Source organism: Canis aureus, chromosome 36, assembly GCF_053574225.1.
Source record: "Canis aureus isolate CA01 chromosome 36, VMU_Caureus_v.1.0, whole genome shotgun sequence".
Taxonomy (NCBI): Eukaryota; Metazoa; Chordata; class Mammalia; order Carnivora; family Canidae; genus Canis; species Canis aureus.
Window position 1 is genome coordinate 13,381,868 of NC_135646.1, and position 15,729 is coordinate 13,397,596.

General features: G+C 41.0%; 1 protein-coding gene across 25 annotated transcripts in view; it reads right to left on the bottom strand.

The window, feature by feature from the left end:
* Positions 1 to 15,729, bottom strand: part of MAP2 (microtubule associated protein 2) — a 294,547-nt gene that overhangs the window by 36,574 nt on the left and 242,244 nt on the right. For 6 of the 25 annotated variants that reach the window (XM_077884958.1, XM_077884955.1, XM_077884952.1 and 3 more), the window contains exons 8-9: positions 15,366 to 15,443; positions 145 to 3,858 (exon numbers count right to left, since the gene is read on the bottom strand). In XM_077884958.1, coding sequence (XP_077741084.1) covers positions 145 to 3,858; positions 15,366 to 15,443 — 3,792 coding nt within the window. Of the gene's footprint in view, positions 1 to 144; positions 3,859 to 5,551; positions 5,798 to 15,365; positions 15,444 to 15,729 lie in introns of all 25 variants that reach the window. The other 19 variants (XM_077884945.1, XM_077884946.1, XM_077884943.1 and 16 more) reach the window with 7 other exon arrangements.

Genomic DNA, 15,729 nt, shown 5'->3' on the forward strand with positions numbered 1-15,729 from the left:
AAAGCATTAGTAACAGATGTACAAGATCCTTCATATATTTAACAAAATGCAGAACAGAGATAAAGGGACATTTTTAAACTGTTTAAAACGAAAAAGAAATTGTTTTATTTGGAAGTAGAAAATTAAAAAAAAAATAATGCACACCTTGAGTGTCCACCCAGAGGCTGTCAGCATCCATGATGGAATCATCAATGGTGGTCTCGTCTTTGTAATCGTCATAGGTTTCCGTCTTATATTCTGAGAGTGCAACCTCCTCTCTCTCTGGGGAAGCTGGAGCCTCCGGGGAGCCATCCCTGGGCTCGGCCTGGGCTTCGGCGGCCTCATCGACGTGGAGCTCTTTGAGGTGGAGCTCTTCTCCGGCGCGGGGAGAAGGTCTCCTCTCCACCTCGGGCTGCTCTAGGGCTGCGAAGCGCACGCTGTGGGCGCCTGACTCCCCTTCGTCGGTGGTGGTTTGCACCACGGTGATAAAATCATCCTCGATGGTTACCACGGACTCGATCACCCCTTTGTGCTCGCCAGGGCAGGTCTCCACAAATTCCTCCCTGACCCCGGGGACGCCCAGGTCGGTGATCTGAAGGGTGTCAGAGCGGAAGAGCAGCTTGTCGTACTCTCCCTGGGCCTCGATCTCGTCTTCCTCGCTCCGGGCCTCTGCGGGCTCGATGCCGGTGGCTTCGGGCACCTGCTCTGGGACGTCGGAGGGTGTGACGGAGATATCTGGGGTCCCCTTGCTGTCCTCCTGTGGCTGCCGAATGAATTCCATCTGGACGTCGGCCCCCTCGTCCGGGGCCAGCTCGGCCTCTGAGACAGCAGGTGCACAGGGAATCTCCACGGACAATTTGATGGCGATCTCGTCTTGGATCAGAGAGGACTCCGGGGACGTTTCCTTCTTGCCCTCGTCGGCTTTCAAGGACTCCATGGTGAGGCTCTCGTGCTCGCCACTGGACTCGTAGGACTCCTCCTTGTCCACAGCCTCCTGGTGCACCAGGTCAGGCTTGGCCACCTTCTCCTTGATCTCCGTCTCGCTGGCCCGGGCGCCTTCCTTCACGGGGCCAAACTCGACTCCCGGAGGCGCCAACGTGGACGGGGCGAGATCCTGCCCGACCTCGGGGGGGAGCTCCGTCTCCTGTCCCCCATCTAGGGTCAGCCCCGCGGCCATCTGCCCGAAGTCGCTGATGTGAACATCCACGTGACCCTGGTCGGCTTTCTTTGCAACAAAATCCAGTTCTGGTGCAGCTTTCCTGGAAGGTTCGACCTCCCCGACCTCTGGCACTGAGCTGAGCCCTTTCTCAGCTGTCTCCGCTGCAGGAGGGGATGCATCTTTTGCTGCGGTCGGGGGGTGCTCGGAGATTGCTCCTAATCCAGACGTGTCGGCCTTGTCGCTGGCCTCTTCCGCTGGCCTGGAGTGTTCCTTTGCATCAGCATGTTCTTCACTCTTTTCTAGGACAGTATCCAGCTTTTCGCTGGCTTTCCTGTCCTGCTCCGACTCCCTAGCCGGCCCCGGCTTGTCACCAGGGACATGCGGGGAGACCTCTTTCTCAGCCCCCAGCTCGTCTTTGACTCTGCCGGCAGCCGCCAGTTTTACTTCAATCAACGAGAGGTCCGTGGCGAGGTCTCTCCGCATCTTGTCATCGGGGCCTTCGTAAAAGGACCCGCTGTCCCCGGACAGATTCTCGCTGTCTTGAACCGGCGACGGGAGCGGGACCGTGTACTTGTTGAACACGCAGTAGCCCAGGTCTTCCAGCTGACCGTCTGTTTTAACCACGACGTGGTTCTCGTCGGTGACAGGGGGCAGGCCCGTGCTGGCCTCCTCCACCACGGTCTCCGATGGCACCGATTTCCTCCTGGCAACCTCGGCATCTGCGCTCACGGAAGCTAATCTGGACCTCGTGCCTGCCAGATCGAGCATCTCAGGCAGGTCAGGGGCCATGACGGTCCCATTTTTGTAATAATCTTTGGCGAGGAAAGGGGACTCACACGATGGCTCGACTGGAGCATTGTCCTCTCCCGGAGCCTTTTCTCCCTCCGGCTGTTCTTCCTCTTTGCTCTCTACCGGGAAACATGGGGCTTTCTCCAGGGCAGGCGTGGTGGCTGGAAGGTAATCATCCCCTTCGTCCATACTTCCACTAGTGTTGGTCAGAATGTCAGAAGCCAGAGGAGAAAGATCGTGTCCCCGACCGAAGTTAAATCCGAGGGCTATGGAATCCAGGCAAGACATGGGCAAGTTGATCGACATGCTTCTTTGCTCTATTGCAGACCTCCCGCCAAGTCCTAGACTCCTGCTTAGCGTCAAGTCGTCCTTATTCTTACTGTGGAGATCCCTCTTCTCCCCATACACTTTTGGATCAATAGTAAACATTCTTTCTTGAGGAGAACTGGGTTCTTCGGGTAAATCGGTAGGATAACCCTGTGCAAGAGTGCTGTACCCTGCCTCTTGCGCTGCAGCACTGGGCTGGGGCTCTTTACCTGCCTCAAGTTCCTTGTCGCCGTTTTTACACACGGGAGATACGGTATCCAAAGACTCTAGGGCACTTTCTCTTGTGTCACTTAGTTCGTAGTAATCACTGGCCGGCTGGATGCTCTTTGTCACTTCTTCTTTCAAGGCAGATGTTTCGAAATACTTGGACATTCCTGACTTATCTTCATAAAATGGCATGTCAAGCTCAGCTGATGTTGCAGCCCCAGCCCCTTCAACCTTAGTATCTTTGTCCACAACTTTTTCTTCAAAAAGGTCCTGGGTTGCACTCTTTTCACTTGCTGCAGCTGGTTCGGTCACGACTTTCTCCAGGGTCGTGGAGGTCATGGCTGAATCGGTTACTGCTTGTTCCAAACTGACAGCGAATAATAATGCATCTGTGGTAGGCTCTTGGCCTTTCTGTTCTTCTTTTGAGAGGGCGTGCTCCATGCAGGGCTGAATGATGCCTGTTTCTCCATCTGTCAGTTTTGGGGGCTCACTGTCTTTTGGCATGGCTTCTTTGTCAGAAATGGTTGTTTTTTCTTCAAGCTTTGGCTGAGACTCCTTGTCAGTAGGTGTAGCTTCCTGCTCTTTTTCCTGTGCGCTCTCTGGCTTGATCGCCCCTTTTTCCTCTCCCAAAACTTTCTCTGGGACACCTTCTTCCACAGTTGGAATGAGGGCATCTTTGGGTAAGGTGGTTGCCTCTGAGGCTGGTGCTTCTGCCACTTTGTCGGGTTTATCCTTAGGGGGCTCTTCAGCTTTAGAACTATCTTTGGCAGGTGCTGGGCCACTGGTTTCTTCCAGAAATTTTTTGTCATCTGGCTGTAAAAAGGCAGGGGCAAAGGGTGATGCTTCTGCAACGATTTCATTCTTCATGACATCTAAAGGAAGAGTGAAGCTTCCCGCCTGAAAGGGACTTGGCATGGGAGAATCAAACTGTTTCCCTTCCCATTTTGGGATGTCCTCAAGTACATCTTTTCCCTTCATGGGTGTTAGGGGGCCAGGTGAGATGGGAGCAGCTAAACCCCACTCGTCCTTTTTTGCTTCTGTTGGCATTTCGATGAACCAGTCCTTTTGCTCTTTTGGAGTGGGGGGCTCTGCAGAGAGGCCAATACCAGGCACCACTAGGCTCGGTTCTGTCTTCTGTTTCATGTCTTCCAGCCCGGCACCAAGAGGCTGCCCAAACAGAGTGGGAGGTGCTCTTTCTTCTTCTGTGCCTTGCATGTCCTTTGTGTCAGGGGAAGTTTTAGTTGTCTCAGGCTGAGAAACTAAGGCAGCATGTTTGAGGTCTTCACCAGGCTTACTTTGTTTCTCTGACTCCTTGTCTTTCTTGTCTAATGGCTCAGCTGGAGAAGGAGTCAATTCCTGTTGATCATGGAACTCCATCTTCGAGGCTGGAAATAAACCTGAAGTAATTGGGTTGATTTTTAAACAGATAATAGGCAAGTGCTTTCAGGCAGTAAGCTTAAAATTATATTTTGAAATGACAAATGAATGGTAGGGTAAGAAAACAAAACGAAACTATGGAACATGCAAGCATGCTACCTGTTTAAAAATCAACATGAAAATGTCAGGATCGAGATATATTTGTACTACTGCTGAAATGGACTCCTGTTGCGAATCAATGCATACAGGAATTGTGTATTTTGAATACTCTTTGCTCCTTTGTTTGGGTTCTCCTAAATAGTATGTAATGTGTACGTAGTAGAAAGAAAATTCATGTGCCTTCTACGTAAATGACAAATTAAGGAATATTGAATCAGTAATATTTAGATACAAAAATACTTTAAGGACTAAATATGAAAAACGGATGAATGTCCACTGAGCTTTTTCATTTGTGTTGTCATTTGAAAACGAACTGGCAGGCCAAGGGCAGAAGGCTAATTAATCCATAGTAAGTATTCATAGTTTCAATTAACTTGATTTACAAATGCCAGGACCAATTTTTTGAGCATTGAAAAGTTACTGACATAATTTTTTAAGGAATCATCTGAGATTAAATTTCAGGAATATAAATATTTGCTATTAACTTTATACGATATGACCTAAAAAATTGACAAGGCAATTTCTACCACAAATTCAAAATTCTTAATCCCGAATCATCAGTTGACCTTACGACAGATGTAAGAAAATCTGAATTATATTGTTAATACTGAGAGGTCATGTGAATACAAATTTTAAAAAGAGCCGATCTTTATAATATCTTTCTCTCCCTGGTCATGACCTCGTGATCGATGGTGAGGCACTAATTGTGGCTTCAGAGATATTTCATAGAAATTAAATGGCTCTTTATTTTTGTTTGTTCACCAATTAAAAAGGTTTCAGAGTCTCACTTGTGTTTTAAGGTCACAGGTATTTTGTTGTGGTCATTGGAGCTAAATGTAATTATCTGGAAAGAATTTGGGAAAAAATAATAAAATTCAGTCATCGCTCAAAGAGCAAGTGTATGGATCATCATTACCTTATATACTTGTGTGTCCTGTTGTAACAATAGAAAAGAAATACTTCATGAACTTCTAATAAAGGTTAGATGGATGAAAACTCAAGAGATATGATGATGGTCAAAGACGTTGGCTGCCATGGAGAGGAAATGGTATGAGAAGCATCAGCAGGAGCTTTTAGGAAAACCAAACCAGAATTCATCGAAGCATAAAAAATATAGCACATTGCGGTTGCAAACAAAAACAATTCTACCATTTAAGCCTCTATGTGCCAAAATCCGAGTCTACGATTTGAAAGAAAAGCATATGAATCGCTGTCCCAAAAATAAAAATAAAAATATACATGTATTAGCAATGTGGCTGGCAAACACTTGGAGATGGGAGCGGGGCGGACAAAAAGCTCACACAGCATCGTCAGCCTGGCTGCAAAGCGTGTTGTATCATGGCAAAGTAAAACCAACAATCAGCTGCAGCAGTGGAAGACCTAGCTGCCACACAGCACCTGTGCAAGCCACACTCTGCTCATTAAACCTACAACATCGGTCTCAGGATCATGAGAAGACCAAGCCATGGAATAGCATTGGAAAGGCATCAGGTTGGTAAGCTGCTGGAGAGATCATTTGCAACAGAACACATGCAAATCCTAGGAAAGACACACCTTCCCTGGCAGAGGAAGGGATTGTTACTTCTGGAGACACCTCGGTGACCTCTTTTACACTTTTCTCCTGTGGGGCCCCTGCTGGGGCACTCTCTTCAGGAGCTATGTGGGCCTCCACACTAGACTCCGCTGGGCCCTCACTGAGGCCCTGGGGTTGGTCTGAGGCCTTGGCAGCCCCGCACTCTTTCCCAGGAAGAGTGGCAGGTGTCTCTTCCTCAGCCATTGTTCCCTCTAGCGTTTCTTCTTCTTAGGGATGAAAAAGATGTTGACATCACGACCACAGAACAATACACGAAATGGCAGAAATACTATTCAAGGAACACTTTCAGCTCCATTACATCAACCTCACGAGAACCTCTTTTACCATTTGGATGAACAGATTAATATTCTAATGCAATGTGCATTATGTATTGCTTGGGAAGTTATTCTATATAATCTGCTAATAATGATGCCTTTTACAGTCTCGTTAAAAGGCTGTTTAGTTTAAAACTTGAGAGCTGAAAGGGTTTTATTGCTCTATTACCCTTAGTGGAAATGGCAGTAAGTTGCACACATGTAGGAAGCTTGCTGGAAATAAGAGATGGTGCTGCTGGATAACAGATGGTTATGAAAAGACAGATGCATTGATGTACTGAAAGAAACCTTTAAATTTGCTAGACATGTGCTGTTTTCTCCAATGCAGTAAGCCCCTACATATGAATTTCTGATTACTTTATTTAAAACATGCAAACTTTAGTAAAGAATCTTTTGGAATAAAAAACACCCAGCTTCAAAATGAGAGCCATCAACTACCCTAACAGTTTTCATGGAACCCACCAACACTATCTTATTTAGTATTCGGGGGCAAAAGTATTTAGTATTTAAAGTATTAAATTATATTTCGATATAATTTATGTATGTAATATTTTTAAGGCAAAAGACTTCCTCACTCAATTTATTTTATCTTCATTGCATTCCATGACATGGGAGACTATGAAAATTTCAAGGAGTAAGCAAAATATTTTGAAAAGCAAGGTCTGGGTAAAAGGTAATCTTACCATTGAAAAAAGTTTACCTCTGGGACACAGCTGTTATTGGGTGTTATTGCTTACACCCTTGAAATACCAATAATTAGTTCACGTATAGTTCCCCTTGATCCTGAATAAGAAAATGTGCCCATTACCTGGAAAGTCTTATTGTGCAATTCAAAACCAAACCACTGAGATAACTGAATGGCAACCAAACTGCCAAAATATCTTCCCAAAGGATGTATATCACGTGGAAAAATGTTAACAATTAAAATGTAAAATGCACACTTATGAAGGTCATGAATTATCGTGTTCATTTGCTTCTCATTTTGCACTTCAAATGCCAGTAAAATAAATCCCATTTTATTGCTTAAGAAATTAGAGGGAAATATATAAGCTGTTTTATAGTTCTACAAATGAAAGGTTCTTATGAAACATTGTTTAAATGGCCTGGTGAGAAAGACTTCAGATGGAAAGGAAAGGGATTTTCTTTTGTAAAAGATATTAAAACTCCTAGGCAAGGGATGGGGGAAGAAAGGACTGCTTCATCTATTCCCCCCCCCCCCCCCCCATTTAGCACTCAGGGACTTTCATTTTTGTCATTTAGTTACATAAGTAACATTTAAAAAATTCAAACTCCAAATTATTATTAAGGCCATTTTTGTAATTACAGACGAGACTTCTACTATAGCTGCTTTACTAATGTCACCTTCTTGGGTAAAGTCTAATCAAGTCAATCAATTTATTTTCCAAATCCATGTAACCTTTTGGCTTTCCATTTCCTCATTTTGTATAAATCATGTTTATTTCTACTACACTCGTTTCTCATTCGAAATTCCCCATCTTTTTCTTAATTGTTATTAAGTTTACACTATTAGAAGGACTTATTTTTTACCATGGGTTATATTTCTCTTTTAGAGTGTCTGAGCCATTGGTGCTCTTTGTTTTCCAAAGGATCCTTGAAGACGTTTATTATCATGAATGTAGTTGGAAAGAATGAGTTTGTTCCCCATTGGCTTGGAACTATCTGCCCTTATGTTAAATACAGTCCTGTATGAAAATAAACTCTTCATGCACACAAGTGCACTTTTCTCTATTTGAAAATAAGCTCTTCACCTCCACAAAATGTGTTTTGGCTCTATTTTTGTTTTCCTTTACAAAGCTACCTAGTTAGAAAGAGGTAAATTTCGGCCCACTGCCCTCATCACGGCCAGTTATATACACTAGGGTCTGTTAGCTTTATGAGGCTGGAATGACAAAGGTTTTGGATCACTGCTTTCACTTTAGCCCAGGTATATTGATGTGAGCCAATATTTATTCACCTGGGGGGAGCCTCTGTAGTTTCTGTAGATGATTAAATGATTTGGAGAAATATATTCGTTCTGTAACATGCATTCTGCCCAACACAGATTCACGATCTTTCTCTTTTAAAGAGCTATCGTATTGACATGCTCCTAAAAATGCTTGATTCTATTTAAGTCTGGCCCTAGTAATATTCTGTATCCAAGGAGGAAAAAAACTATATAGTACATAGAGGACTACATACAGAGTCCTCTTCTTCAGTTTGAGTTAAGAGGATATATTCTTCCCCCACTGATTTATTTTCAGGGAGCAGAAAGGAGTCATACTTTTACTGAACTCTTTTTGATTCCTTCCCCATCCCTTTCCCCTTTTTGGCGTTCTTTTCAGAAGCAATTATATAGAAAAGAAAATACCCATATGCCTCAAATGAGGTATTTGGCCAGACATCTAAACTATATAGGGACTTCACTTTCATATGGAAAAAACAGGCTCCTTTCCCTCCCACCCCACATCCGAAGGTACACTGAGTATGATGCATGTGGTCAAAGCTGCAGGCTGGGGAGGAGGAGCAAAAGGGGACCATGCTTGGTTCACCTTTCTCCTGGCCTAAGTGGGCCTCTGCACTCTGCGCTGGGACACTGGGGAGCACACTAGAGGTAGTCCATTGTGAGCTGAACAAAGGATGCTCATAGTACTCCTCATCGGAATTGGAAGGGTCATCATCAGGCACAGACACCGAGATGGAGGGGGCTAGGAGTCTACGCCTCTCCCCGCTGGTGGCAGGTTCGTGGCTGGGGAACCTGTGTAGAGGACCCACTTGATCCTCAGCCCCTTCATCTACAAACAGACACACAGGAAGAAACTGCAGGGAAAACTGGACAAGACAGACACAAGATAAGACGGACGAGACAAACACCTACACGAAGACATGACGGGTCACAGAGGTAGCACAGTGGGATGGAGGGGAATTAGCCAGACCAAGCTGATGGAGGATGGGAGGCAGTGAATGTTTCATGCATCAGTAGGCACTGAATTTACACTATCCCTTAGGTAACCTTGCCATTGATTTAGATAAATCAAAGGCACTAACACCCGTTACTGCATAATACAAATTATCTATACACTCCCCTCCAACAAGTCAGAATAACCAAAACGAAAAACAAACCAAAAAACCCCCACTGAAATAGAAACAAAGCATTACAGTACAGATACATTATTTGGAAGAAATTCTTTCAAGTAGACTCTTTTCATGCTTCTGTCAATATATTTATAAGTTAAAAAAGAAGAAAGGCGTTAGGACCTTATGCTTTACAATTATAAGGGAAAACAGTCCTGTATGAAGCACAACCTTAATTATCTAGGATGGTCACATAGTTAGCATTTTGGTTAATTTAAGTTTTTATTAATGACTTTTACCAGAAAACCATTTTTAATTCCAGGCCGGTTAAAAAAAATCTACAGTAGTGCATTCTTCTTCTGGTTAAGGAGAGCACAGTAGCCTAGCTCTTTCCTTGGGTGCCAAAGACTAGGGGCATCCTTTCGAACACTGGTTTTCATGGTTTTAAGAGAGTCCCTAATAATATAAACTCATTTTCTTTTCTTTTTCTTCTGAAAGCTGAAAAGAGATACAATTACCTGACAATTATTTCTACAGAGCTGGCTTCAGATTCACCAAGACTTTATTCTACGTGGTTTCATTTACACCTCTGGTTGTTTTTGTATTTCAAACCCTCGCCTCATATTTCTCATTGAAATGCTAACATAAATACTCTCATTTCTGTCTTTCCAGTGTCTTGGCTTAGAAATCTGCCTTATTTAAATATATCTCCTTAAATACACAAGGGTATGTAAGTCTGCTTAGCACTTGGATTCTGGTATATTTCAATGAGCTTTAAGGATGATGGCAACAAACAATATTTGGCTTCTAATGTGGTACAGAAACTACATCTCAGGCCTATATAACAGGTTCCAGGATTTGCTAATCATTACGATTTATTTACTTATATTTAGAAATAATTTCCAAATTTCCTAACTTTCAATAATAAGAATTATTAAAATGTATTAAAAGTCCGTATATCCAATTTTTATTTCTATCAAAATTTAAGCAGGCAGATTATAGCATTTATTTGAAAATGTACTGTATCGTTAGGGCATCTTATTTTCAGCAACCAAGTACTAACAACCTGAAATAAATTTGAAATCGTAAAGATATGAAAATAATATCTTGTAGAGGGAATGCTTTTAAACTCTTGAGCACATTATTTACTGATTGTTCCATGCTATTTTTTCCTGGATGGCTGCTCAGAACTTTTTCAGCCATCATGCTTATTATATCATGGGATAGCAGAAGCCTAAAATTACATTTGATATTCTTAGTTCCAATTCCGCACGATTTCTTAGCTGAGCAGATAATTGGCTGAGATCAGTCCTACAACACTGGCTGAATCATAAGCCCTGGGCTTGTCACGTGTCCTAGTCATTCATATTTCCTCCAGGACTCCTTGAGTCTCTAAACGCTTCATATATGCAAGTTACTTCCAAAACTTCCAATATGCTCAACAGATTGCATAGACAATAAGGGAAAATGGCACATTTTTCTCTCTGCTGTGAAACACCTTCTGGGGAGTAGAGCCAACTACAGTATAAAACTAAAGAATTTGAAGCTGAGAGCTGGTAGTTTAAAGGCAATACTCCTTGGATGTTATAACCTTTTGAAGATTTTGACTTCCTATTTCTTGTTTCCATTGCTCATTTTTGAAAGTGCCAAAATGTGAAAACAGCACAGAGTCTTGCTTCTGATCTGTAATATTTCAAGTATTTTCTATCCTGAAAACTTTTACTCTAAACAGAGAATGAGAAAAAAGAGCAAAAAAAACCTTTAAGGGCTGCAGTGGAAAGGAGCTTCTTTGTAGTATTTGTATGGCACTGAGCCAAGCAACTTCAAAAGAATGTCTGGCAAAGCCCAGTCTTGGTACTATGAGCTGTGTGTGCTCCAACTCTCTGCTTAGAATCTCTGAGCCTGAAGTCCATCTCTAGGCTCCAGGGATGTGTTAGGTAAGTTATACTAAGAGGATCACAGCTAGCCTGGTTCCAACAATAATGGCAGAAGAAATAGATCCTATTTGCTATAGAATCACGTATGGCATCTCAATGGGGGTGGTGGGATACACACTAATTATAAGTAATGAATTATTTATTTTGGTATGCTTTCCAAAAAAAGGAAATTGGTCTAGTACCTTGAACCAAAAAGAAACCTCTCATTGGAAGATCATTTCCCTTTCTTGACCCCACATTTAAGAACCCAGATAAGAGATGGCTTTAGGGACACGGTGGGGCTGTGATTGCAGGGTCTGAGATTTGAATTGGAATTCTGATTACTAGCCACAAATCCAGGGGCATGAAGTGGAAATGAATAATCATCTATCTCTGCAGGTTGCCAGGAGGGTTAAATGAGGAGATGTCTGAGAAAGTGCCAACTACAATGCTGGACTCCACGTATGTTAGCATCTTTGTCTTCAATTTGTCTTCAGACAAATTGTTATGTACTTCTGCTTTCCATTCATTGGATACATCAAATCTAGACTTGAGAGATTTATTAAAAGTGAAATCACTTCATAAGTTAGCTTTGTTATTGAAGGCCAGAATTCAATGTCATCCTTTTACCCATGCTTTGGGGGACTCTGCTTTCACCACAAAATATTCTATTTCATTTAATAAAGTGATATTTTAAAGGATAGGGTTGCTTTATGAACCTTGCACTTTGACATAGCTCTGTTGCGTAATGAGAACTTTTTAAAATGAAGCTTACCTGATTTCACTGGAGATATACATTTTCCCTAATTTATTTTCATACAATTTATTTCAGCATTTAACGAAATTTTTTTTTGAGTTAAAAATAAATTTAGAAGGCTGGCCACATAGAAGCCAGCCTTGGTTTGTCAGTCCCCTTCGGTACCAATGAGTAGTCATTCTTCCGAGAGATGGAGTCTCTTGGGGGTATCGGGGACTCAGTGAATTTGCCTGTCCTGGCATTACCGCTTCTGCCCCCTGCCCGGGGCAACTGGCTCTACTTACATTGTTCTCCACTCTCTCTAAGCCCTTTCCTATCTGCAGGCTTTTGACTGAGGACTTCTTAGTTTGCCAACGCTGTTTGCTCCCCAGAATGCTATGGAGGGAAGAATGCTTTCAGATTCATGGCATCACTGACACAGGAAAACACTATCCTAGGATTCTGGAGTAAATCTAAGAGGGCAGAAAGTTTCCTTGTTCTATTTTCAGATGATTCCATTGTTCTTGCAGGGCTTCCAAATCCTAATAGCTCAGTCCAAATGACAACTATTATGGTTAGGCCAAAAAGAAAAAGATTAATTTGAAAACATCACACCTAGTGCAGTATTGTACCTGAGTTTCCTTTTAAGTATGCTACCTGTTTATGTTTTCCATCAAAATCTCTGTTTCCCAGAATAAGCACACAACCTGGGAGTTATTAATATTACATCAATTATAATAAATGATTATTCACAACTTACAGTAATTAACATCTCAAATTATTTTTGGTGGAAACATTCATGCTTCCCCTTTGGGAAAGAGCAGCTTTTAAAAATGTGTGATAATTAAAAAAAGTAATCATAGCCTCAAAATCATTGAATTACTCAATCCAAGAGCTCTCATATTTATGTAAATGGATTGGCAGTCACATGCCTCTAGGTTAAAGTTTCTTTCAGAGTATATTGAAGTAGGAAAAAAAAATCTCCTAGATAAAAAACCCACATGCTCCTTTCCCACCCAAACTGCTATGAGCTACACATTAATAGAATATTTCCTGGTCTTTGCAAGCCAATTGGTTTGAAGAATTGAAGAGTTGAATCTTGTGACTTTTCACTAATTTATTTTCTGATAAAATTAAAAAAAAAAGTTATACATGCTTTAAGAGTGGTCTAAAATAAGACAGGGGCTAGTATGATTAAGTAGATCCATATCTTTCACCTCTTGAGGAAATAATATTACTTGGCCTTTAAATTAATGAGGTAGCGTTTATAAAATACGTATTTTTCACATAATTAATTAAAAATGGTTATCTGTTTAAAAGCAAATCATTAGGCCTTCCTATAATTTAATGCTTTCTTCTGAAAAAATGGAAAATAAAATTCAATAAAATATAAGTTTAGGGGACGCCTGGGTGGCTCAGTGGTTAAGCGTCTGCCTTTGGTCCAGGGCGTGATCCTGGAGTCCCGGGACTGAATCCCACGTCGGGCTCCCTGCATGGAGCCTGTTTCTCCCTCTGCCTATGTCTCTGCCTCTCTCTTTCTGTGTCTCTCATGAATAAATAAATAAAATATTTAAGAAAAAATACAAGTTTGGTTTGAAAAATGTTAAGAATAAAATATCTTCAATCATCTTCAAAAGGAAGTAAGTTTAAATTTTCCCCAAATATACTCAAACAACACAGGGAAAGCACTCCCCCCAAATAAGGAAACAGTTACTATGGAAAATGTACCAAAATGTAAAAATTATTCTATGGTTTATTTATATTTTCATTATATCTATGATATCACCCACCAGAAAGCAGACTGGGTGAATTCCCAGGTAGATGGGTGGACCCTACTGCTCTTTCTGCTCCAACTCCCATGTAAGAGTTAATTAAGGGTAAATTACTTGACCTCCAGCCACACCCAGTGAACATCTTGGGTTAAGAAGATTCTCTGAAAGGCTTGAAGTAAGGGATTAGAAACATTTTCAATGACCTGAGGGAAGTACAGCTGTCATGGAAGGTTTCCCACTGCATTCCAAGTGAAATCAAGGCTCTGAAACAAGGCGGGTACTGCTGACCCATAAACCCCTTTGCTACTCTACCCCTTTTTCACTACCCATGAGCCATGGGATGTCTCCAGTTCCTAGAACACTTTATGCTCTTGCCCACCTGAGTCCCGTTGCACGTCCTGGTCTTCCTGCCCCAAATGACTATTCCCTCCATCTTTGCTTGACTAACTTTTCCTCATACTTCTGAGCCTAGCTCCTTACCATCCAATAAATTAAAATTTTCCTTGTTCTATCTTAAAGCCCTGTTCTTTTCCTTCCTAGTGCTAATCCAACTTGAAATTATTTATAAGCTAATTTATTGGCTTTCTGTTCTCCATCAGACTGCGTGTTCCTTATAAGCAGGGATTGTGTCTGTTTTGCTCACTAGCATATAGCTAGCATTTGAAAAACGCACTGTAGGTGCTCCATAGCTATGTGCCAATGAATGCATAAGGTCAAAAAATCTTTTAAATCTATAAACTAAAAGATCAAATCACATTTTTCAGGAAATTAACTAAAAATCATAACTGCCACTGATTATAGTCTCTAAATTTTCTTTTATTCTTTGGGATAATTTAGTTTGGTTAACATTATTTGAGGCAGTAGATTAGAAAAAAAAGGCCTCAATTTAAGAAAGAAAAAGCTCACTAAAAGAAGCTTAGGTGTATAAATCTGTGACGATAGTAAATTATGTTTATTGATAGTTCGTAGTTCTGTAATTTAGAAAAATCTCTATTAGGAAGTCAAAGAATATTTTAAAAGAAACTAATTACAAAGTATAAAAATAGTCTTTTGTGATGTTCAATTTTTAACAGTAAAATAACTGCTAAAAGGGACAACAAATGAAAAAAATTAAGGAATAAAGTGGAATGATACTAAAATTCTGATTTTAGTATATGAAAACTAAATTATATTGAAACAACACTTTAGTTATAGCTCTTCTCTGCCTTCTATAACTCAAACAATACACAAAAGTTAGCTGACTTAAGTCAGAAAACTAATAATAGTTCGTTTTTAAATAGTGCCTTTCAGCTCAGATTCTGAATCAAGATTCTTCAAAAGCATCCCTCTGTTTTATTAACAAGAACTGAAAAGCTGACATAGCATTCTATGTTGACTAAATGCATAAATATATTCATGGACAATAACAGGTCTCAGCAGGAAAGAAGCCACGATCTCAGCTTCCAGTTCACTGCTCTCAATATCAGATTCATTCACTGACTTCTTCATTTATTCATTAATATTTATTGAGAATTTGCTTACAGGCCAGACCCTAGGGAAGCCCTTGGCAGCCACAATAGTGAGCAAAACAGACAATTCCTGACAATATTTCCTTACGATTTTATCAATAAATTTAATTTTGTTCAGTCACTTAGAAGATTGGATTGTATCTTCTCTGTCAGAACATTTTATATTAATTAAGTGAACTGGTTTTCTGTAACTATTTTAGCAATTTAAACACAAAGTTATCTTCTCCTGTATCAAGCAGATATCTCCTTTTTTATTTACTATATTCCTCCTACTTCTGATTTTGTATAGATAAATGATGATACATTTAAGTAAAGTCTTTGTTTCTTCTTGGCTGTTTGAAACAGATCTCAAGCTGGGTCACATACTAACCCATACCAAGTCCACTGCTTATGAATTGATGCTAATTTACCCTTTATCAGAAGACAAACCTTTTCAAAAAGTCCAATGGGCCTTACCTTCTTCCACTGGGACAGTCTGTTCTGAGGCTGGTGATGGAGGTGGAGAAGGAGGCAGATTAGCTGTCTCTTCAGCTGCTAAAGATCAAATAGTGGAAAAATGAGATACAATTAATCCTGTTAGGTCATGAGTTGTGTAACAGCTCTGCCATCTGTAAAAAGGCCTCCTTATGAAATTTAGGAAAAGATTGAATAGTATGTTGCCCTTGACTTATTTTTTTGTTGTATTGCTTGATTCACATATCTTAAAAAACCTAAAAGGAAAGAGAAATATTTAATATTTTTTAAAAATTGTTTTATCTTCCCTATAAAAATGGATTAAAAATGCCTGTTAAATTTCTATCATTAATCCCACAAATGTGTC